Raw genomic sequence first — 24,591 nt, 5'->3', positions numbered from 1 at the left:
CCACCAGCAATACCCTCCCCAAGTCTCCTTCTAAAGGCCCTCGACATTAATCGCTCCGGTTGACTCTGCGCCTGGCCTGGCCTTGCTAAAGAGGCTTTTGTCCCCTTAATTGGCTATCTCCAGGAGCCTTTCTCTGCCTCCGCACCTACGCGCCCCTGTTTTATATCCCAGGCCCAACTATGTGTTAATTGGGCATGAAGGAGATGCGTAGAGAGCCCCCTCCCTAGCCTGCCCCCTGTGTTCCTATAACAGCCCCTGGCCTGCAGTCATCGCAGTGGGACGGGGTGGCTTCTCATTCTGCAATGCCAGACCTTGAGAGCGCATACTCCTGTCCCACCTCTGGTTTGAGGGGCGATTTCTGATCTGCATTGTAACTCCAGAGCAACCAGCCATGCACCCTGGGTTCCCTGCGGCTCCTGGGGTCTCCGAGCCAGGGCCCCGAGAGCTGTGCGCCTTTGTGAGCGGGGCTTCGGCCCACATGCTTCGGGCCCTGCAGCCCAGGCGTACCAGGCCCCCCAAGCGCAGGCCCAACCACCGGAGGTTTCTACACAACCAGATCTGCAGGTGAGGAGGGGTGCTGGCGGGAAGCACCGGGTGGACGCCAGGAGGACCCTAGGCTGAATTCAGCACCATTTAGTGTGCATTTACCGTGCACCTTCTGAGCGCTAGAGTCAACACCCATCACAGAGCAAGGCCAAGGAAGTCCCCGTGGGGAGGCAGAAGGTAAGAAATGGCCTGAATAAATAAATATATGAGCCAGGCTTTGTGTGACAAGACTGTAATCCTAACACTCCAGAGGCCGAGGCAGGAGGATTGCTGAGTTTGCAGCCAGTTTATTGTAACATGTAAGAGACCAGGCAGGGCCGGGCAGCGGTGGCACACACCTTTAATCCCAGCACTTGGGAGGCAGAGCCAGGCAGATCTCTGTGAGTTCGACTCCATCCTGGTCTACAGAGCAAGATCCAGGACAGGCACTAATACCACACAGAAGAAACTCTGTCTCGAAATAATAAACAAACAAACAATAAATAAATACATAAACGAGAGGGTGTGACACCGCTGTGTGGGTGTCCCTTGAAAAGAAGATTTAAGAGAAAGTGGATCTCAGCTGTCCAGCCGGATCCCATGAAAACAGAAGCCCCACAAACTGCCAGGCACACACTGGCAGAGAGTCAGAGAGGACCAAAGTCCTGGAGCTAATTAGAGGTATTGGTTGTACAAAACAGTGAACACTGGTCCTGTGTGGTGGCACATGGCTGTAACTCCAACACTCCAGAGGCTGAGGCAGAATGCCAGCCTGGTCTACATAGGAAGTTCAAGGCTACCCTGGGCTGCACAGTGAGATCTTGTGTCAAAAAGACAGGTGTGGGAGTCCAGCTCTGATTTGCTCCCACCTTTTGAAGAGTTCTTGGGTGGAGAAGAGAGGAATGAGAAAATATTAGATAGAAAGATAGAAAGAGACAATAAGACCAACACTTGGGAGGCAGAGCCAGGTGGATCTCTGTGAGGTCAAGGCCAGCCTGGTCTATAGAGTGAGATCAAGGACAGCCAAAACTACACAGAGAAACCCTGTCTCAAAGAGAGGGGGATAAGAAAGGCAGATACAGGATAGCTTTGGGAGGGCCCTGGATCAATAATACCCAGTCATGCCCAGAGCTTTATTCAAAAGAGCTTTTTAAAATTATTATTATTAATTTATTTATTTTTCTCTTAACAGCTTGATACAGTATAAATTCTTATCCTAATAGTGAAATGTTTCATTGAGGCTTGCCCAGTAATTGAGTAAAACCAAAACTTATTATAAGCCACAGTCACCCTAGGGTCCCTCCTCCTATGTAGCCTCCCTGGTTCTGTGGGTTGCAGTCTGATTGTTTTCAAAAGGGCTTTTTATAATATGCCAAGGAGAGAGGCAAAGACCTCCCCCTTGCAAGATCAAAGCACACCACAGAGCCAACTGTAGACCCTTCCAAACACTTGGTTAATGGCCAAATCATTTCCTTATGCAGCCCTGCTGGGTAAAGCAAAGCCAGATTCTCTGACCCTGAGTGAGGTCTCACTAAGGAAGTCTCTATGGGCCACCAAGTGGGAGAAGGGGGCTGATGGCTGGTTTGGGAGGTGTGCTACAAGCCTCAAAATATATGAAGTAGGATTTCAGCTGATTATGACAAAGCTAATACCTGGAAGAAGCCAAGGGCCTTCCAGAGGTCAAGCTGAGTCTCAAGGAGCCTCGGTGATATTTGGCTTTTGATTATCAGCCGTTTCCTGCTATGAATTTCTCGTGTGCTATTGTAGCTTTTCCATCAATTATTGGGCACCATTTCCTCTCTACTACAGGAATATTCAGACAATCTTCCGTGCTGACAGCTGTGCACAGCCAGAACCCCAGTTCAGGCCTCCCTGTAATTATCATCATTAGCAGCATCCGGCCAGGTCTATCCCCGGACAGAGGAAAGTACCTTATCAGAGATATCTCTGTACTCTCTAAGAACAGACTTAAGTGTCCAAGGCCAAACACCTGTCTCTTAGGTCAGGCGGATAGCTTTATTTCTTGTGCAATTTAGGGAGAGACCCTCTTTTCTTTTTTTCTTTTTTTTTTTCTTTTTTTTTTTTTAAATGGTGGGAATTTTTTTAAATGTATTTATTATGTATACAGAAGAGGGCACCAGATCTCATTACAGATGGTTGTGAGCTGCCATGTGGTTGCTGGGAATTGAACTCAGGACCTATGGAAGAGCAGTCAGTGCTCTTAACCTCTGAGCCATCTCTCCAGCCCGAGACCCTCCTTTCTTATACAACCTTACTAATAGACTCCTAATTTCTTACCCATCCACTTCTAGGAATGTAGCCAAGCACATAGATCCCCTTCTTGATATACTGGAGAACTTGACGAGATGGAAGATGAGGAAGAGCCAGATGGGGAAGTACTAGCTGGGTAAGAACGAGATGAGAAGGACCTAGATGAGGCAGAACTAAAATGAGAGAATTAAGATAGAACTTAGAGGGAGCAGTAGATAAATGTAGAGGGAAATCAGGCAAGAAAGGAGCTAGGCGAGAGAACAGAACTGAAGCTGTGTAGATGGGATTTTATCCCAGAGGAATAAAGTAGATCGACAAAGAGCTTGGTGTGCTTAGATTCATTTCCCGAAAATAATGCTCGCCATTTGTAGTTTCTCTTCTGAGCCCCTGGGAAGCAGATCATTAAGGCTGGTCCTCTAATAATATACAAGAGAGGGGTGTGTGTATTATTAGGTTGGTAGTAAAAGAACTCCAGTTTTGAACTATGTGTTTTAAATCATTATAAGCAGGCTCATCAAACGTCCAATTTTCAAAAGTGGAATGAACTGGGCTGTGAGGCTTCCCCTCAGCTGCCATAGCCACCTGACCTTCGGACAGCTGACTGACACTTTTTCAAGCAGCTCCATACATCAGCGGTTCTCAACCTGTGGGTCTTGACCCCCACCTTGGGAACTGAATGACCCTTTCACAGACGGCAAATATCAGAGATCCTGCATGCCAGATGTTTACATTATGATTCATAACAGCAGCAAAATTACAGTTATGAAGTAGCAACAAGAATAAATGGATGATGGGAGGTCTCCACAGCATGAGGAACTATATCAAAGGGTTGCAGGATTAGGAAGATTGAGAAATAGTGCCATGTATGGTATTATAAGATTTATTTTTAATTAGGTGTATGCTGCGGATGTGTAAAAACAAACACCTTTTTTATTCAAAATGGGAACCATTCAATACATTTTTACCAAAGAGAAATAAGGGTTATTTGTTATTATTACTGCTGTAGTGTAAAAATCCAAGCTTGGAGGGGCAAGAGAGACGGCTCAGGGGTTAAGAGGGAGTACTGCTCTTCCACAGGACCCAAGTTCAATTCCCACCACCTATGTTGGAGAGCTGAAGCCCTTTTCTGGCCTCCATGGACAACTATATTCACATGCACGCGCGCGCGCACACACACACACACACACACACACACACACACACACACACGCACACACCATACAGCTATTTAAAAAGAAATCTTTAAAAAACACATATAGCCGGGCAGTGGTGCACTCGGGAGGCAGAGGCAGGTGGATCTTTGTGAGTTCGAGGCCAGCCTGGGCTACAGAGCAAGATCCAGGAAAGGTGCAAAGCTACACAGAGAAACCTTGTCTCAAAAAACAATAATAAATAAATAAATAGATAGATAAATAAATAAATAAAAACACATATGGAGATGCTTGAAAAGTGGCGGCCAGTTGTCCAGAGGTCTGGTGAACACGGTTGACAGGACAAACCCTCACAGCCCAAATTGTTCCATTTTTGAAGTCTGGATGTTTGATGAGCAGTCAGGCACTGTCATGGGAAAGAACCGGGCCTTTTCTGTTGGCCAATGCCAGCCACAGGCGTCAAGTACTGGATGCGTCTCATGGATTTGCTAAGCACCTGTCTCAGATGTTACGGTGTTGCTGGGATCCACAGTCAGGGGATCAGACTGGCTGCAGGTCGCTGAACAGTGACCTATCATCTTTTTGGCCCCAAGTTAGATTGGGGACATGCTGTGGGGTTTCTCCCCTGTCCAGCTGCTGGACTGGCCATTGCCTGTTATACTCAATCCATTTCTCATTGCATGTGACAGTCCAATCAAGAAATAGTTCTTGGGCTGGGCTAGTGTTTGCCTTTAATCTCAGCACTCTGGAGGCAGAGGCAGAAAGAGCTCTGAGTTCAAGGCCAGCCTGGTCTACAGAGTGAGTTCCAGGACAGCCAGGGCTACATGGTGAGACCTGGTCTCAGACGACAACAAAATAGTTCTTTGTTGTAGAGAAGGACTCAGTTTTAATTGATTCTTCTTTTCTTTCTTTCTTTCTTTTTTTAAAATTTTGTTTGTTTTTTGGGGTCTTTTGTTGTTGTTGCTGTTTGGTTTTTTGAGACAGAGCCCTGGCTGTCCTGGAACTCCCTCTGTAGACCAGGCTGGCCTTGAACTCCCAGAAATCCCCCTGCCTCTGTCGCTCCATCCTTGGGATTAAAGTGCTGGGAACAAAGGTGTTCACAGTCAGCTTCTACAGAACCCATTTATCAAGCATTTTCATTTGCTTTTTATTTGCTTCAAAATGCCAAATGGCTCCTAATCTCCTTTGAAAATTTTCTTGAACAACAATAAGAAAGAAGAAACAGAGAAAGGGGGGGGGGGGGGGGGAAAAACCAAGAAAAAAACAACTTTAAAAAGGTTTTATTTATTTATATGTATACAGTGTTCTGTCTGCATGTCTGCCTGCAGGCCAGAAGAGGGCACCAGATCTCATTACAGATGGTTGTGAACCACCAAGTGATTGCTGGGAATTGAACTCAGGACCTCTGGAAGAACAGCCAGTGCTCTTAACCACTGATCCATCGCCCCCCTCCCTGCTGTTTTTTTTTGTTTGTTTGTTTGTTTGTTTGTTTTTTAAACAGGGTTTCTCTATGTAGCCCTGACTGTCTTGGAACTCACTCTGTAGACCAGGCTGGCCTTGAACTCACAGAGCTGCACCTGTCTCTGCCTCCCAAGTGCTGGGATTAAAGGTGAGTGCAAAGGTGTATACCAGCACACACCTGGCAAACCATTGTCCTGGTTATTCCTTAGCAGTTCCTGGACCAAACACATTGTTGATGTTTCAAGTTGTCTTTGTTGCTTTATTTTGTACTCAAATTTTAAAAAAAAATCAGATTTATTTTTTGTATGGTGTCATTTCCATAGTATAAAAACTATAAATAGCCAATTAGCAAAATATCATAAAGTGAGATGTGTGGGTTGAAATGATGTTTAACATAACCATGTTTGTTAATAATGTATTCCAACATTAGACTTCAAATTGCAATAATACAAAGCTAAAACTATTCTGTGCCAATCTTGCACCATGCTTGTTTAGCAGAATGAAGTTCAGGTTCCAGCCTCATCACAGGGTAAAACCAGGCATTGTAGTCACGGCACCCAGGAGGTGGAGGCAGGAGGACTGGGTGTTCAAAAGTAAAAAGATTTTGACTACACGCCTAAACACCAGAGAATTAACTGGACCACTTTGCGGGGAGGGTGGCAAAGGGTGTTGTGTGTCCTGAGCTGGCCTCAAACTCAGTTATACAGCAAAGGATGGCCTGAATTCCTGACCCTCAGCCTCCTCCCGATTCAGCCTCACCGCTGTACACCACCACGCCAGCTCAGTGAGGCAGAGGATCAGGAACTCAAGGTCAGCTGCTACAAAGGATTTTGAGTCCAGCCCGGGCTTCGCACAAGAGCCTGTCTCCAAGCAAACGAAACAGTGAAGTTTATGTTATGTCAATGTTTACCTGGACTCAAACATCCGACTACATTAGAAGGTGGCAAGTGTGACGGAGGAAGAAATGGGATGGAGGGAGTGTGATTGTTTCACAGGAGGAGGCCAAGGGAGCCTCACCAGAGAGTGGGCTTGAGCAAAGACTTGGGCAAGGTGAGGGAAGGGGCATACTCAGGCTCTGGTGCTGAGGATAGCGGGGATGGTGGTGATCCTGGTGATGGTTGTAAAGACAGTGAGGATGGTGAGGATGGTGGTGATGGTGATGATGGTGGTGATGATGGTGGTGATGGTGGTGATGATGGTGGTGATGGTGATGATGGTGATGGTGGTGATGGTGGTGATGATGGTGGTGATGGTGGTGATGATGGTGGTGATGGTGATGGTGGTGATGATGGTGATGGTGGTGATGGTGGTGATGGTGATGATGGTGATGGTGATGGTGGTGATGGTGGTGGTGGTGATGGTGATAATCATGATGATGGTGATGGTGGTGATGGTGGTGATGGTGATGATGGTGATGGTGATGATGGTGATGATGGTGATGGTGGTGATAATCATGATGATGGTGATGACGGAGGTGATAATAATGGTGGCTATAATGAAGATGATGGTAGTGATGACAGTTACAATTGCATGACACTTAAATGTCCCACGTGCTCTACCAAGCACTTGACTCTTAACTCGTGAGAGTACTCACTCACAACGAGTACCCTTCTGATCCTCCTGCTTTCAATGCCCAAGTGCTGGGACTCAGGTGTGCACCACCACACCCAGTCTGGGGATCTGACCCAGGGAGTTTTGTTTTGGTTTTGTTTTTCAAGACAGGGTTTCTCTGTGTAGTTTTGGAGCTTATCCTGGATCTCGCTCTGTAGCCCAGGCTGGCCTCGAACTCACAAAGATCTGCCTGCCTCTGCCTCCCGAGTGCTGGGATTAAAGGCGTCCGCCATTGCTGCCCTGCTTGACCCAGGGATTTGTGCATGCTAGGCAAGCACTCTGCTAATTGAGCTATGTTCCCAACCCTGAGGGAGTAATTATTCCTCGAATTTGCACGCGCGTGTGTGTGTGTGTGTGTGTGTGTGTGTGTATGCGCGCGCTGTTGTTATTGCTGTTATTTTGAGACAGAGAATTTCTATGCCCTGGTTCTCATTATGTGAGCCAGATTGATCTCAAACACCCACAGTCCTCCTGCTCCAGCCTCCAAGAGAATTGAGATTACGTATGTGCAGTACCGAGCCCAGCTGAGTCTGGATTATTATTTAATATTCTCTCTCTGTGTGTCTCTCCCTCCCTCCCTATCTCCCTCTCCTTTCTGTCTCTGGAATTTTCACTTTGTTGACATGGGATCTCATATAGCCCAGGCTGCCTCCAAATTCAATGCATGGTGGAGGGTGACATTGAATGCTTGATCCTCCTGCCTCCATCTCCAGTGCTGGGACCCCGGGTGCGTGTGCTGCACCTGCTTTGAGTGGATATTAAGGGAACTAAAGCTAAAAGCTAGCCCGGAACGATTTGCCTGAGTCTGCAACATTCTAACGCAGGCAGCCAGGAAGTGTGACTCAATCAAGCAGCCCTGTGTGCAGACTCTTTGTCTCAGGTGTGGCTTTCCCCCCTCTCCTTGAAAGTTTCAATTTTAAAAATTAGTATACAAAGTAACTGGTTTCCTTGTGGGGTTCTCTTAAAATTTGTTGTTGTTGTTGTTGTTGTTTTAAGATTTATTTATTATGTATACAATGTTCTGCCTGCAGGCCAGAAGAGGGCGCCAGATCTCATTACAGATGGTTGTGAGCCACCTTGTGGGTGCTGGGAATTGAACTCAGGACCTCTGGAAGAGCAGCCAGTGCTCTTAACCTCTGAGAAATCTCTCCAGCCTCTCTTAATTTTTTTTAGACATATTGTTTTACGTGAGTGTTTTCCCTGCTTGTGTCTGTGCACCACACATCATGTAGTGCCCTCGGGGGCCAGAAGAGGGCACCAGCTCCCTTGGCACAGGAGTCACAGATGACTGTAAACCTCCATGCAATGGTTGTGCCGGCAATGGAGCCCAGGTGGTCCTCTACCAGAGCAGCCTGTGCTGCTAACCACTGAGCCACCTCTCCAGCCCCGCCCACCGCATTTTCAGACACACTCTCTGGGTTGATCCCATCAGCTTCGTTCCTCTCCCCGTTTGCCCTTCCGCACCACAGGTGTTCTATGACCTCTTCATCTCCCTCTTAGAGCCTCCTGCCCCCGTCTCGACCCACACTCACTCCCACAGAAATACAAATGCATACAGATGAACCGCCATGGGCCTGCTAGACGGCTCAGCATGCAAGGGTCCTCGCCGCCAAGCCTGACTTGCTGAGACAGACGTCAGGAACAGGGCTGAAGAGACGGCCCAGCTGTTAAAGATACCCCGCTGCTCTTGCAGAGGGCCAAGGGTTCAGTTCTCGGCACACAAGCCTCTGGCCTCTACAGGCAACCAGATACATTAAGAAAAAAACTTTTTTAAACACCAGAAACCCTGCGGTGGTGGCGCACGCCTTTAATCCCAGCACTCAGGAGGCAGAGGCAGGTGGATCTCTGTGAGTTCAAGGCCAGCCTGCTCAATAGAGCAAGTTCCAAGCCAGCCAAGGCCGCAGAGAGAGACCCTGTCTTGCAAGCTAACGAACAAAAAATTTAAGCAAAAAACCAAAAACCAGAAATCCACATAAAGCTGTCCCCTGACCTTCGTGTGTGGTGTGGAGAGAAGGGCAGGAAGGAGGTGTAGGGAACACACACACACAAAATAAATAAACGCAAAAAAAGAGCTATTTCAAATAATAACCAAAATTTAATTTTTAGAAAGAGAAGAATTTGGGGGACACAGTTCAGCCCGTTGTTTATGAAACACATCGGTGTGGCTGCTGAGGGGGCGGAAGTGAGGCGCCAGGAGAGATCAGTGTTTTAGCTTCTGGCAGGAGCCGCAAGGAGAACTGTGGGATGCACACTCATCGACCGACCTGGCGGCGCCGCTGGCCCACCGCTCCCTCCGCGAGATTGGTTGGAAAGGCGTTCTTCCCCGGAGACGTTTCCTTTGTATGTGTTGGAAGAGGGTTGTAATAAGTCTTCGCTGTCAAGATGTGCAGTGCACAACCCTACAGCAGTCGGAACTTCCCTGGGAAGACATATTGACTTGCCAGACTGAAGAAAATGAAGGCAGGGTCCAGGAAACGAGCAGGGCAGGAAAAATGGGGTTGAAAAGAAAGGACATGTATCTCTGGGAGAAGCAGGGAATAATTAGAAGAGAGGTCTTTTGCAGGCAAAGCTGAATCAATCTCTCTCTCTCTTTCTCTCTCTCTCTCTCTCTCTCTCTCTCTCTCTCTCTCTCTCTCTCTTTTCCAGGCAGTTTGCCAAGATTGAAGCCGCCACCCAGCACCTGGCCCTCTCCATCCTGTCTCAAAAAGCACCTCCCCAGAGCCAGAGAGCACCGCCCCGGAGGCCACCTCCACCACCTCCATCCCCCTTCCTGGGAGTGGCCTCTGCTGAGGCCCCCGTGGAAATGTCCCTCGACAGCCCTGGCCTGAGCCTAGCTGCCTTGGACACCTCAGCCCTCGACCTCTTCGATGACATTCTGCTCACTCCTGAGCGCCCCTTGGTGGCTCCTGACAGCTGCTGTCAGACTCTGGCTGCGGGTGTCCCCCAGGAGGCATCTGGTTTCATTTCTCATGCCCCAGGCTCAGGAGACCAGAGACAGCCAACCGCAATGCAGGCTCCAAGGTTCCCCAATCCTCTGTCCCCTCCCCAGAATGCCCACGGGGGAAGCACAGAGCCTGCGGCTCTAGGCTGGGATTGGGTGGATAGCTGGGAGGCACCTTGTGCCTGGGGTCCTCAGGGAATCGGGGATGGCTGGGGAACCCTTTGAAACCTATTTGCAACACAGTCCCAACCCATCTCAGGCCCAGGCAAACTCTCTCCTCTTGACAGACCTGAGGATATATATAGCTCAGTTGGTAGAGTGCTTGCCTAACACACAAGAGGCCCTGGGCTCCATCCCCAGAGCCTGTAACCCTGTCAAATAAACCAATCCCAGGCTACCACTGTGTACCACAGGCCAGAGCTCTGCTCCCAGACCCAGGGACACCACCTCTGTCCACTTTGAGGACCCTTGCACTTCCTGCAAATGAATTTTCCTTTCTCCCTTCCCAGCACAGGCTGCTCCCCTCCCACACCCCACTCTTCTTTGCTGCTGTCTGGTGTCTCCTCCAATCCACTGAGCACCGCTATGGGCCAGGCCCAGGACTTGGTGTTAGTGCGCTGAAACAGAGCAGGCAAGATCCCCGACTCCCGAAGCTCAAGCAGGGTGTGTGTGTGAGAGAGTGTGTGAAGACATGGAACCCTCAGAGAGCTTGGCAGCAAGATGGAGTCCCAATTTCTGAGTGGAACAAGTGTGATTTAAATAAAGTGTGCTGTTGACTGAGTGGCTACTGGGCATCGAACCATCAGGGAAGGTCTGGGATGCTGAGCAGAACCAGGCTCAGCATGGGGTCCAGAGAACAGCACAGCAAAGGCCCTGAGGTGGGACTCTGGGGGAACTAAGGAGGCCAGTGTGGCTGGAGGGTCCTGAGTATGTAGAGGGAGGTGAGGACCATCCTGAGTTGGGGAGAATTTGGACTCGGTTTCTATTTTGGTAGTTTTTTTAAGACAGTGCTGGGATTGCAGGCCTGTGCTGTCATTCGCCCCTCTCATCTCTGAGGCTCTTAATGTCCCTCACAGACACACTATCTAGTCTTCCTGTCCTGGTCAGGGCAAGCCCTGCCTTTCTGTGTGTGCATACATGCGTCTCTTTGTCCTAGACACGCATTGTTGGGTCTGGGGATGGCCTGGGGTGGGGTGAGGCTGCTGTCCTGTCCTCCAGCTCCCAGGCCCCCAAAGGGAGGAAGGCCTGGGGTTCCTCCCTGAGGAACTGCAGGGAGTGAATGAAGTTCAGATGTCTGGAGGGTTGGAACCCAGGCTCAGACTCAAAGCTGGCCAGGGGTCGCCACTGCTGGGGCTAAGGCAGTGTACTCTTGCCAGCCCAGCCCCAGAAGCTGACTTTCATCCCGGGCTCCCAGGAGCCCACAGCATCCACCTGCTCCACCAAGCCAGGCAGGACCCCAGCACACTAGCGTGTGGCTTGAGGATGTTCCACGAGGGGGAGCCAGTGTCTCCGAATCGCTCAGGCTGGGTGCTGGCGTTATGGTTTGAGGACCTGCACACTGACACTGGCTGACAGGCATCCAGCAGTCTCCCCTCACCTGTCTTGAGTCCCCCAAGGGTGTGGAGAGGTGGGGGTCGGTGGTCAATTCAGTTATTCAACAAAAAAGAAAAAACGGGGGAAAAGTGCTGAACACGTGTGTGTAGAGTCTGAGGATGCAGCCGCCTGCAAGACTGTCCCTGGAGGAGCTGGGAGCGAGTTGTCCACAAACAAATGAGAAAATGCCGGCTCAGGAGGGGCACTGAGGGCCCCAAGACCCAGCGATATGGGGTGGGGCAGAGTTGCTGCTTCCACAAGAACACCCTCTCTGTGGATGTCACATGTCCATGACATCCATGGTGGTCCTCAGGTTTCAAGGCCAGCAATATCTACAACCTACAGATTCAGTCCTAAGGGGCTTGGCCAATGACCTGTGATCCCAGCTGGGTGTCTTTCCTATATCAGGGTTCCCCAGAGAAATGGAAACAGAATGAGCAGGATCAAATATTTACCCTGCAGTCAGTTGGCTGATCATCCTACAAGGACATGAACAGATACACATGGATAGACACCATGACACAGCTACCTCTCGCTGGAGGTTATGAACAATTAGTTCATGGGACTGTGGAGTCTGAGACGTCCCAGGATATCTAGTGATTCCCCCCGCCCCATGCAATCTGAGGTCTCCATTTCTACTTTAGTTCAGTCACTCTTGGTCTTCACACATCACACAGAAAATTCCTCATTTTAATCTGTGTGCCATTCTGAGTAGTGTGACAAAATCTTATGCCATGCACTCCTCACTGTTAGAAGACAAATTCTAGCCGGGCAGTGGTGGCACACGCCTTTAATCCCAGCACTCAGGAGGCAGAGGCAGGTGGACCTCTGTGAGTTCGAGGCCAGCCTGGTCTACAGAGCTAGTCCAAGACAGGCTCCAAAGCTACAGAGAAACCCTGTCTCGAAAATACAAAAAGACAACAAATTCTTTGTCCAGTGTATCCACACTGTATATGCTACTCCCCTGTTAATCACTTGGGAGCCATCTCAGTTATCAGAAGAACTAGCCCAGTATCATAGTGCTGGTGTTCCTGTAACCCTTATTTTACCTGCTGAGAGTGGTGCCAGGGTATAAAAAGGCAAACTTTTTGAAAGACTGTCCTCTGAGAAAACAGCACATCTGTCTCTTCAGGGACATCTCTAACACCCTGCACTACTCTAACGCTGCAACCTAGGGTTCTCCTTCATAGCTTCATGGGTTGTCCCTTCGAGGGCTCCATGGAGGAACTCTGTCCCTGCCACACACTGCCTGGTCTTCCAGGCTCTTCTCTGGCACCCTGGTGCAAGCCTGCATGATGCTATAAAGCTGAAGAGGTACTCTTCCAGAAAAAGAGTTGTTTAGGGAACTGTTTCCCCAGGTTTAGTCATGTGGGCAGTCAGAGGCCTCTGCAGCTGTGGTAACAGGATCCAGCTCCCTCTCAGGGTAGCAGAACTTGGTTTCACAGGCCTGCAGAATGCAGGAGTTATGGAGGCGAGCCAGCAGAGATGGGCATAAGTACCACCTGAGATGGGGACGGCCAGAAACTCCTACTTCAAGATGCACCTGCTGCCTACTATGCAGACACGGCCTGTGTCTAGCCCCAGCTTGGGGCTGGGAAGAGGCACCCCCCTCCTTACCTCACCTCATCATCTTCTCCCACCTGCACACCCCAGCAGCCCCTGTGACACCTCACAAACCCAATAATGGTTTGGTCCACAGCCACATCAACGTTTATTCGGAGTCTGGGGTCCCAGTCCGTGACACTTCTTTGCCCTTTGGTTTTCCACCTCATGAGGGGAACCTGAACAGAGTCCCTCATCCACCTCTCCTCAGTCAACCCCACGACCCCCACCCTTCCAGCACTCATTAGCCTTTCCAGGACCAGTTCTTTAAGCAGGAGGCATACACCCCTCCTCTCCCACAGCGCAGGCCTCCAGGTGGACTCTTGGGATTCAGAGAGGAGGGGAAAATGATGCTCCCATCTCAACTCAGGGTCTGGAGTTCAGCAAGAGGGGGTTCTGGCCTTGGAAGAGGCCCAGCAGCCCACTGTCTGGGACTGGCTCCTTAATGATCTTCTGGATCTGTAGGTGGAGGAAGTCTGGGTCAGAAGTCAAGAACTGCCCATCTCCCTGGTCCTCCTGGCAGCCTTCCCCCAGCCAACCACTCTCCTAAAAAGTGTTCCTAGGGGCTGGAGAGATGGCTCAGCCATTAAGAGCATTTTCTGTTCTTGCAGAGGACCTGGGCTCAGTTCCCAGCTCCCACACAGCCGCTCACAACTCTCTGTAACTCCAGGTCCAAGGGATCCGATGTCCTGTTCTAGACTCTTTGGGCACTGCACATGTGGTGCACAAGACATACATACAGGCAAAGCATCTGCATACATAGAGTAAAGTAATTTTTTTTTAAAGTCTTCCTGGAGTAGGCATGGAGGCGTATGCATGCCTTTAATCCTAGCACTTGGGAGGCAGAGGCAGCCATACCTCTAAATTTGAAGTCAGTCTGATCTACAATTCGAGTTCCAGATCAGCCATGGTTACATAGTAAGTCTTTTTTTTTTTTTTTTTTTGAGACAGGGTTTCTCTGTAGCTTTGGAGCCTGTCCTGGACTAGCTCTGTAGACCAGGCTGGCCTCGAACTCACAGAGATCCACCTGCCTCTGCCTCCAGAGTGCTGGGATTACAGGCGTGCACCACCACCGCCTGGCAGTTAAGTCTTATCTTTTAAAAAAAGGAAATAGAGGGCTGGAGAGATGGCTCAGAGATTAAGAGCACTGGCTGCTCTTCCAGAGGTCCTGAGTTCAACTCCCAGCACCCACATGGTGGCTCACAACCATCTATAATGAGATCTGGTTCCCTCTTCTGGCCTGCAGGCTTTCATGCAGGCAGAACACTGTATACATAATCAATAAATAAAACTTTAAAAAATAATAAAGAAAGGAAAAAGAAAAGTTTCCCTGGGAATGGGCTGGGGAGATGGCTCAGTGTATAGAGTTTGTGTACAAGTGTGAAGACCCAAGTTCAGATGACCAGAACCCACATAAAAACTGGCTGGGCAGAGCCCACTGTGATTGCAGTCTCTGAAGGCAGAGACAGAGGAACCCCAGGAAAGATGGCTGGTGAGACTAGCCACATCCCCTAGCTCCAGGTTCGACAGAGAGACCCTGCCTTCACGTATAAGGTGTAAGAGCAATCAAGGAAGATTCTCGACGCCAACCTCAGGCTCCACATGAGTGTACACACACATGCTCCCCACACACGTGCTCGCATATACCCACTCTACACACAAGCACTCAAAGATGGAAGAAAAAAACAGTGTTCCTTTTCCTCTGTTTCTCGCCACTCCTGCCTGGCTGAGCAAATCGCCCGCCATCTTGGTCTGCTCAGTTGCCTTGGACCACTAATGATGGATGGCTCTGTCTTAGGGTCTCCTGCCTACACCTTCCCGTCTTCACTAATCTCATCTTTCCCGTCGTTCCTTTGAGGCCTCGGCTCCACACAGGCCCAAACTGTGACCATGAACTCTCAACTCATTCACACCAGCCCCTCTTGGTTGAACAGGAGAAACCAACCACATTGTCGTCATCAGTGCATCTCCAGACAACTAAACTAAAAGACACAAATCCCAAATCGCCACTACCTCATCCCAGTTAAGCCCCACAACTGATTTCAGGGGGCCCGAGGGGACCTTCTAGCTGGTCACACATCTCTGTTCTGCGCTACCTAATGTAATATTGCTATTTCAGCCTGCCCTGCACCTGGGTGTTTTTCAGAAGCCCAAAGAAATAATATTTCTCAGTAAGGCATAATGGTGCATAGCTGCAATCCTAGTGCTCAGGAGGCTGAGGCAGGAAATTGCCATGAGTTTGAGGCCAGCCTGGGCTACTTATTCAGGCTGAGCTAGGGCAACTAGGAGCTTTATTAGGCGATGACCAAATTTACAATGTAATTGTAACCGCCAACTATCTGGAAGGGGCAAAACAAAACAAAAACAATTAAAAAGCAAAACAAAACAAACGAACAGAAAAAGCAAGGGCCAGCAAGGTGGCTCGGTAAACAAGGCACTTGTCTTCAAGCCTGACCTGCGTTCCATCCTGGGAACCAACATGGGTAAAGCCAAGAACTGACTCCCTCACGGTGAACCTGACCTCCATCTCCTCCATCTGTATGCTGTGGCTCGCTCTCTCTCTCTCTCTCTCTCTCTCTCTCTCTCTCTCTCTCTCTCTCTCTCTCATACACACACACACACACACACACACACACACACACACCACACACACACTCACACACACTCATACTAAAATGTAAATAATATGTACAAAGTTCTGAGAGAGAGAGAGAGAGAGAGAGAGAAAGAGAGAGAGAGACAGAGAGAGACAGAGACAGAGAAACAGAGAAACTAAGAAAAGAAAGCCAGCCAGCGGGGCGCAGCGGGGCTGTAAATCCCAGCACTTGGGAGGCAGACATACAAAGAACAGACGTTTAAAGGCACCCTTGGCTACACAGCATGTCCAAGGCCAATCCGGCACACAGGAAGGAAACCCTTTATCAAAAAGGGGGGATCCGTCTATTCACAGAAGCCCAAAGGGCCCAATACCTCCTTGAACTGGGGGTGGGCAGCGTCCCTCACAAGCTGCAGAATGAGCGATTCGCTGGTGGAGAGGAACGCTCCGCTCTGCCTCATGCGGGCCAGTGCCACCAGACGGTCAACCTGGCTACAGGAGAGAGGGGGAGAGCGGGCAGGCGTCCACGCTGCCGTGTGCCTGCCACACACGGAGGGGCCACCCCACAGAGACCCTCTCACCTGCGGGAAGAGCAGGCGTCCACCACCACATGGACCTGCAGTCCCTGGTCCAGGAGGTCCAGGGCCGTGTTCTAAGGGCAGAGAGGTCCAGGTTCAGACCCAGAGCACAGATAGGGCTCCCTCCCAGTGAGGGATTGGGGAGCCCCAGCCAGAACTGGGGACTTGGGATGAGGATGAGGAGGCTCGGCCAGGGCCCCAGGGCAGGAAGGAGGACCAGGAGCTGAGGGCAGGCAGGGTCTCACCAAGATGCAGACTTGGGTCTCGATGCCGCAGAGCAGCACGGACTGCAGCTGGCGCCGGCCGTCCAGCTCCTTCTGTAAGGTGGGCACCATGCTGAAGCACGTCTTACTCACCGGCCGAAGGCCCTGAGCGCCCAGCTCGGGCACTGTGGGGCCCAGGCCTTGTGGGTACTGCTCCGTCAGCAAGACAGGGACATCCAACAGCCGGGCCACCTACACGAGAAAAGAAACATGGGACTAGATCCCCAGGATGTGGGCTGGAAACTGGACTCCCGGGTCTGGGGAGGAGGCTGGGTCTGGACTCCCGGGTCTTGAAAAGAACGTAGTTTGTACCTTCAGCATTCGAGCGGCCACCGACACGATCTGTGGGAAGTAGGCTATGCTGGGTCGAAACTTCTCCTGCATGTCGCATAGGAACAGGATGGAGGACTCTGGGAGGATCCGGCCCAGGCTAGCCCTGGCTGCGGCCATTTCCTAGGGGTGGACAGAGGGACAGTAGGCAGGGTCAGATGGGAATGTGGAGATTCAAGGGAAGTCTTTAGTGCATGCGGACTTTTGACATGTGCATGACCATGTCAAGACCCGATCCCTCAGACCCATGGGAAATGGACAAGCCTTCACCGGATGAGGCTCAGAGGGATGGCCAAGGCTCTTTCAGGTCTGAGTGTGAATATTGATGATGTGTGCGGGAAATGTCCACAGTAGCCTTGTTCCCCGGCTCTTGAAAACTGCCCCCTACAGAGACGGTTCTATGATCCGCTAAACCTGCCCCCTTGTCTGTCTGTATGTACTAACTGCTGCCCTGTTCAACTGTATATAATAAATACACTGAGGTTAGCCGGGCAGTGGTGGCCCATGCCTTTAATCCCAGCACTCGGGAGGCAGAGGCAGGTGGATCTGTGTGAGTTCAAGGCCAGCCTGGTCTACAAAGCGAGTTCCAGGAAAGGAGCAAAGCTACACAGAGAAACCCTGTCTCAGGAAAAAAAAAAAAATACACTGAGGTTACAGGGCGGTGCGTGTGTGCCTGCATGCATGCCTGTCTGTGACTGAGTCTGTGTGTCTGTGTGTCTCACGCGCATGCCCCACTGGAGCTTTGCAAAATGCAGCAGGGGATGAGGCTCAAGGACGTGATGAAGTCAAGGGGATGAAGCCCGGGTTCACACACTTGGTTCTGTGGTCCCTGCAGCCTGCTCCCACCTCCAGGCCTAAGATCCCCCCCCCCCCCCCCCCCCGTTTATAGGTGAGGCTACTTCCCCTGGAAGGGGTCTCTGAGCGCAGATATCTGCCTCAGCTCCAGAGTCACCCTCCACAACCTCCTCCCACAGCGTCCTCCTTCTTGCACAAAGGTTGTACAGTATCAACAAGTACTTTCCTCACTTTCTACCTGTCACTAGTAGAGCACGTTGAGGCCTCCACCCTTGGGGAAACTGAGGCCTGAGCAGTAAAGTGACCTGCCCAGGGGCATACAGATCTGGAACACTATCTTTGAAATAAAAAAGAGCGGGCTGGAGAGATGGCTCAGTGGTTAAGAGCACTGACTGCTCTTCCAAAGGACCCAGGTTCAATTCCCAGCACCCACATGGCAGCTCACAACAACCTGTAACTCCTGTTCCAGGGGATCTGACACCCTCACACAGACATGCATGCAGGCAAAACACCAATATACATAAAATACAAATAAACAAATTATTTAAAAAAAAAAAAAAGAGCCTTGAAGTCTTGCTATGTAGCTCAGGATGGGCCTTAAACTTACAATCCTTCAGCATCAGCCTCCTGAGTTCTGAGCTAATAAGCATGTGGTATCACGTCAGGCTATTTGAGCCCCTTAAAGCCTGGCTTCTCCAGAAAGGCCAACAGTTCCTTGCCAGCCTCAGTTTACCCAAGTATAAATCACTGTTGCTGAGGGCGATGGTGGCACATGTCTTTAATCCCAGCACTCAGGAGGTAGAGGCAGGTGGATCTCTGTGAGTTCGAGGCCAACCTGGTCTACAGAGTTCCAGGACAGGCAGAATTACACAGTGAAACAAAACAAAACCACTGTTGCTGAACCTCTTTCTGGGACTTGGAAAAAAACCCACACACTGGCATATTCGCCAGTCATAGAAACTAATGAAACCCTAATAGGCGTTACAACTCTGGTGAACCCCAAAAGTACAATATTCAGTGTAAAAGGTCCATAATAAAGGCCATGTGACATATGAGTCTACTCACAGGGAATGTCCAGAATGAGCCATGACTGAAATTTCAGCACTCAGGAGGCTGAAGACAGGGGGATCACTGAGTATTCAAGGCCAGCCTGGAACCAAAGAAAAAGTTCCAGGCCAACCAGGAATATAGAATAAGACCTTGTCTTAAAATACCAATAAAGGAGCTGGAGAGATGGCTCAGCAGTTAAGAGCACTGGCTGCTCTCACAGAGGACCTGGGTTTGATTTCCAGAATCCATGTGGCTGCTCACAACCATCTGGATCTCCAGTTCCAGAGGACTCAATGACCTCTTCTGGCCTCTGCAGACACCAGGCACAGACGTGGTGTACTGATATACATGCAGGTAAACCACCCATACACAGAAAATAAAGTAATAATTTCAAAAAAAAATCTAAGGCTATTAAACAATACAAAATTTTTTAAAAATTAAAAAATAAAATTTAAATGTAAATGCACAGGGGGAACATTCATGTGTGTGCCATGACCATTGACCTAGGTAGATACAGAGCATTTTCATCACTGCAAGTAGAAATCCTGCATCCATTAACAGTCCCCTCAAGCCCCTCCCTTCCCATGCCCTGGCTGGCTGAGTCTGTGGCTTTGCCCATCCTGGCCATTTCTTTTTGTATCTGTGCATGTGTTGGAGGGGTGAGGGGATTGAGCATACATGTGACTGATTGTGGAAGCCAGAGGACAACCTCTGATGTTCCTCGGGTGCCATCCACTGTGTGTGTGTGTGTGTGTGTGCGCGCGCTCGTGCATGACTTCATGTGTGTGCATGTGTGGCCGCAGCAGGATGTCCAGGATCTTCCTCTATTGCCCTTCACTTTATTGCCTTAGACAAGGTCTCTACTAAACCAGATTCTCTCTGCCCTCCAATGCCAGAGACACAAATACATGCAACCATGCCCAGCCTTTTATATCAGTACCAGGGATTCGAACCCACAATGGCTTCTACATGGTGTTCATGCTCGTCTGGAATGCACTTTGCTAAAGGAGCCATCTCCCCAGACAAGTGTTTTATAGGTATTTCTCCACAATTTAAAAGAGAAAGGGGGGCTGGAGAGATGGCTCAGTGGTTAAGAGCACTGACAGCTCTTCTAGAGGACCAGGGTTCAATTCCCAGCAACTACATGGCAGCTCACAACTGTCTGTGACTCCAAGATCTGGAATGTATGCAGGCAAAACGCCAATGCATATAAAATAAAACAAATTTTTTAATTATTGAAAGAAAAAAAAACAGAAAAAGAACACACAAGTCTGGTGAAGCCAGCTGCCCAGTAACACTTTTAAAAGAGAAAAACCTGTGTGCCGAAGGGGCCCAATCATGCTTCCGGGCTTCTCTGTGTGGTGTCTGTACACCCACAGAGTCTGAAGTTTCACAAGCCGTGGCACGTGTCAGCCAGTGTTCCTAGGAGGCTGTGTTGCTGCTGGGTCCTCAAACTGCTCCATAACTGGGGTTCCCACTGGGCTTTCTCTGCAGCTCTTTCCACTGTCTGTGTGCAGGTTTGTTTGTATTCGTTCACCATGTATCCATTCAGTGGGACGCAGGGACCCAGCAGAGGAGGTGGGGACCCAGCAGAGGGGGCATGGAGGAAGGTAGAGACCCAGCAGAGGGGACATGGAGGGAGGTGGGACCCAGCAGAGGGGGCATGGAGGGAGGTGGGGATCCAGCAGAGGGGGCATGGAGGGAGGTGGGGATCCAGCAGAGGGGGCATGGAGGGAGGTGGGGATCCAGCAGAGGAGGCATGGAGGGAGGTGGGGACCCAACAGAGGGGACACTGAGGGAGGTGGGGACCCAGCAGAGGGGACATGGAGGGAGGTGGGGACCCAGCAGAGGGGGCATGGAGGGAGGTGGGGATCCAGCAGAGGGGGGTACAGAGAGGGATTGCTGAGCAACAGACATTTTTTTAAGCTATGTGGTAAGGACACAGATATTTGTTATTACAAAAACTCAGGCCAGGTGTAGTGATATAGGCCTTTGATTCCAGCACTCACATGGCACAGACAGGCAGATCTCTGTGAGTTCGAGACCAGCCTGATCTACAGAGTAAGTTCCAGGACAGCTAGGGCCACAGAGAGACCGTATATCCAGACAAACAAACAAACTCTAGGGCTGGAGCTCTGTTAGTGGAGCGCTTGCCTATCATACACAAAGCCCTGTGCTCCATCCCCAAACCTGCACACCCTGGGCATGGTGGTGCATGCCTGCATCCTGGGCCTAGGGAGATGGAGGCAGGAGATGAGAAGACTTATATCTTCAATTACATATTGAGTTCGAGGCCAGCCTGGGCACTATAAGACCTGGTCTCACCTGCCGCACAATCCATCAATGTGTCTATCCTAAGAAATACATTCTCACTGAGCCTGGTGGTGCACACCTTCAACCCCCAGCATTGGAGAAGCAGAGGCAGGTGGATCTCTGAGTTGGAGGCCAGCCTGGGCCCTGTGAGACCTGGTCTCACCCACCCAACAATCTGTCAATGTGCCTTCTAAGAAATATGTTCCCATGGGGCTAGAGAGGTGAGGACCCAGGTTCGGTTCCTAGCACCAACATCAAGGCGACTTAAAACCTCCTGCAACTCCAGTTCTAGGAGATCCAATACCCTCTGGCCTCCGTGGGCACCAGGGTGCACATGCTGCACATAAAATCCATGCAGGCACACACGCATAAATAAAAGCAATAAGTAAATCTTAAAAAGAAATATGTTCTGTTTGTGTGTGCACACGTGTGAGGAGGACAGAGGCCAGTGTCCATCCAGTGTCTTCCTTTATTGCTGGTCTGCTTGTCTGCTTGGTTTTTTTTTGAGACAGGGTCTCTCAATGAAGCTGGAGCTTATAGACTCATACAGATGCACACTGACTGCTACCTGACTTTCAGCGTGAGTACTGGGGATTCGAACTCAGATCCTCACACTGTGTGCAGGCCCTTCCCCGACGGAGCCATCTCCTGGTCTCAGGTAAAATCTGTCAACTTTAATAAGGTGGGCTTTTGTGTCTTGGCCCTATCAACTTAACTACTCCTTGGGGGGCTGAGACAGGAGGATCCAAAGTTCAAGTCTAGCCTGGCCAACCTAGTGAGATTTTTGTCTCAAAAAAAAAGTAAAAAGAAGGCTGGGCATGTGGTTCAGTCTATAGTGGCTGCTTAGCATGTGAGAAGGCTGAAGTTCAACCAGATGTGGGCGTGGACATCTGTAATCCCAGTTTCCCCTAGAAGACCGCAACAGGAACCACTATCTCAGCCACACCACCACAGGCTGGTTTCAATAACGGAGGGCCTTACGCAAGTCTTCATTTCTTCTTCACTGAACACCTGTCACACAATCTTATTTATTAATTCATTTAAAAGGCAAGGTCTCACTGCGTTGCCCTGGCTGGCTTCCAAGGCTTGGCTCAGTCTCCTGGCAAACTCAGGTCTCCCGAGTGCTGGTATTACAAGCATGTGTCACCATGCCCAGAACCTCTACTCCAATTTTATACTACCTTGTATTTTGTTGTTTTAAAAAAAAAAAGTTCGGGCCAGCTGGGTATGACAGGAAGACGAAGTGGGACCCGGGTGAGAGTCTGGGACAGAAAACGACCAATTTGAGAGAGAGAGAGAGAGTTGTGGAGGGCGTGTAAGAAGACAGGGGGGATGTCTGGATGGAGAGAGATTTGAGGACATCGAGGAGGTTCTGGGAGGAGCCCTCAGAGGGGTAAGCCTGTCCTAGGCTGGGGTGAGTGACCTCCTGCTGAGGGGTTAGGGTGAGGCTGTTTAATTCGGTAAGTGGCAACTGGACACTACTGCGGGAACCCAGATTTCCAGGCTGTGCGGCCCTGAGTGATTTCACTCCCTCTCTGGGCATCCATTTCTTCCTGGAGGAGGAGGGTTCGAGTCCCTGCCTGGTGGTCCATTCGGACACCAGCAGGAGTCGGATACCCCGCAAGGCTTCCGTTCCCCGGTCTGCAAGGAGGGGTGGTTGGACTTACCCGGTGGTACCAGGTTCGAGTCCAGCCAGCCCCTCCAACAGGTGCCTTCTGCTCACTTTCGCCACGGGACCCTCACGGTTTCCGGCTGGGTCACCGGTTGGCCTGCTTTGGACACGAGGTCTGCGCCCCTTACGTGTCTGCCCCTCCCTCCCGAGCAGGCCAATCGGTCCCGAGCCTCTGCAGCGCCCTGTGAGGGGCGGGGCGGCGAAGGCGGGTCATCGCGAGAGTCTGATTGGTCCGTAGAAGCGCGGTGGGGCGGGAAGATAGCGTCTCGGACCAATGGGGAGCCGATAAGGGCGTGAGTGGCGGCCGCGGCAGGGAGCGGCGCTTTAGGCCCTGCGCTGGCTGGTGGGAGAGCTGGGGTTCCAACCTGGCTCTCATAGCTAAAGGTGGTAGCACCCACATGTAATCCTGACTCCGGGGAGGCTGAGGCAAGAGGATTGCCAGTTCAAGACCTCTGTGCGCTGCATAGTGAGAGCCTGTCACACACACACACACACACACACACACACACACACACACACACAACAACAACCCAAAATTTTACCTGCAGGGGCAAGTGAGATGGCTCAGCCAGTTAGGGCACTTGACGCTAAGTCTGGAGACTTGATCTCTGGGCCTCTTATGCTGCAAGAAGAGAAATGAGTCCTGCAAGTTGTCTTTTGACCTCCGCAGGCCTGATGTGGCACACGAACGCGTGTAAAGACAGACAGACAGACAGACAGACACACACACACACACACACACACACACACACACCACAGAGTTAATAGCTGGTGATGCAGAATAAATAAATAGATGAAAAAATTAAATAAATACAATTTAGGGAAACCCAGGCAGTATTTTCTCTTTCTCACCTCTTTCTTGCCCCTGCTCATTCCACTGCATGTGCCTTATGATTCCGTGGACAACCTCCACCCAGAAGCCAAGCCGTCCCTGCTTCCTGGAGTCATTTGGGCCTCAGTTTCCCCTAAGTTGATGCTGGACCTGGAGCAAAGAAGAAGCTCTGGGGTGGTGTGAGCCTGGAGGTGGGGCACTCCTCTCAGGGACCCGACCGTCTGTCAACCACCGTCAATGCCCTCTCCAAGTCTCCTTCTAAAGGCCCTCGACATTAATCGCTCCGGTTGACTCTGCGCCTGGCCTGGCCTTGCTAAAGAGGCTTTTGTCCCCTTAATTGGCTATCTCCAGGAGCTTTTCTCTGCCTCCGCACCCGTGCGCCCCTGTTTGTATCCCAGGCCCAACTATGTGTTAATTGGGCTTGTAGGAGATGCGTAGAGAGCCCCCTCCCTCTTTGCCCACACTTTGTCTTTCTACATCAGCCCCTCAACTAGCCAGACGCAACCCATCTGTCTGGTGAGGTAGGGAAGGGTCTGTGATGGTGTGAAGAAAATGACCCCCATAGCGAGGGGCATTATCAGGAGGTGTGGCTTTGTTGGAGTGGGCGTGGCCTTGTTAGAGGAAGTGGGGGGGCGGGGCTTTGAGATCTCCTATGCTCAAGCTATGCCCATTGTCACATCTGCTTCTGCTGCCTGTGGATCCAGATGTAGAACTCTCAGCTCCTTCTCTAGCACCCTGTCGGCTTGCACGCTGCCAAGATGATAATGAACTAAACCTCTGAAACCGTAAGCCATCCACCATCCACAATTAAATATTTTCCTTTTTTTTTTTTGAGACAGAGTTTCTCTGTGTAGCTTTGTGCCTTTCCTGGAACTCACTTGGTAGCCCAGGCTGGCCTCGAACTCACAGAGATCCACCTGGCTCTGCCTCCTGAGTGCTGGGATTAAAGGCATGCGCCACCACCGCCCGGTTAAATATTTTCCTCTTTAAGAGTTGCCATGGTCGTG

General features: G+C 50.5%; 2 protein-coding genes across 2 annotated transcripts; one reads left to right on the top strand and one right to left on the bottom strand.

Annotated features, from left to right (window-relative positions):
• The first annotated feature begins 391 nt into the window (after nt 1-391).
• On the top strand, nt 392-10,652 carry LOC118570090 (uncharacterized protein C19orf85-like). The gene is made up of 2 exons (XM_036168473.1): nt 392-564; nt 9,666-10,652. Exons 1-2 carry the CDS (start codon nt 392-394, stop codon nt 10,183-10,185), a joined length of 693 nt encoding a protein of 230 aa, XP_036024366.1. The 3' UTR covers nt 10,186-10,652.
• A 2,588-nt stretch (nt 10,653-13,240) lies between these two features.
• Nucleotides 13,241-22,891, bottom strand: LOC118588945 (isochorismatase domain-containing protein 2A). The gene is made up of 6 exons (XM_036195667.1): nt 22,748-22,891; nt 16,905-17,045; nt 16,575-16,784; nt 16,333-16,403; nt 16,126-16,243; nt 13,241-13,614 (listed from the first exon to the last, which is right to left on the bottom strand). Exons 2-6 carry the CDS (start codon nt 17,040-17,042, stop codon nt 13,522-13,524), a joined length of 630 nt encoding a protein of 209 aa, XP_036051560.1. The 5' UTR covers nt 17,043-17,045; nt 22,748-22,891; the 3' UTR covers nt 13,241-13,521.
• Nucleotides 22,892-24,591: the final 1,700 nt, after the last annotated feature.

This window comes from Onychomys torridus, chromosome 1 (genome assembly GCF_903995425.1).
Source record: "Onychomys torridus chromosome 1, mOncTor1.1, whole genome shotgun sequence".
Taxonomy (NCBI): Eukaryota; Metazoa; Chordata; class Mammalia; order Rodentia; family Cricetidae; genus Onychomys; species Onychomys torridus.
The sequence above is the reverse complement of the archived record's forward strand: the minus strand, read 5'-3'. Positions and strand labels throughout refer to the sequence as shown.

Excerpts from the sequence above, each read along its gene's own strand:
- LOC118588945 (XM_036195667.1), bottom strand. The coding sequence starts at position 17,042 with ATGGCCGCAGCCAGGGCTAGCCTGGGCCGGATCCTCCCAGAGTCCTCC. Across the intron at positions 16,785-16,904 it reads TGGCCGCTCGAATGCTGAAG|GTGGCCCGGCTGTTGGATGT; the intron begins GTACAAACTACG and ends TTTCTCGTGTAG. Across the intron at positions 16,404-16,574 it reads AGACCCAAGTCTGCATCTTG|AACACGGCCCTGGACCTCCT; the intron begins GTGAGACCCTGC and ends CTCTGCCCTTAG.
- LOC118570090 (XM_036168473.1), top strand. The coding sequence starts at position 392 with ATGCACCCTGGGTTCCCTGCGGCTCCTGGGGTCTCCGAGCCAGGGCCC. Across the intron at positions 565-9,665 it reads CTACACAACCAGATCTGCAG|GCAGTTTGCCAAGATTGAAG; the intron begins GTGAGGAGGGGT and ends TCTCTTTTCCAG.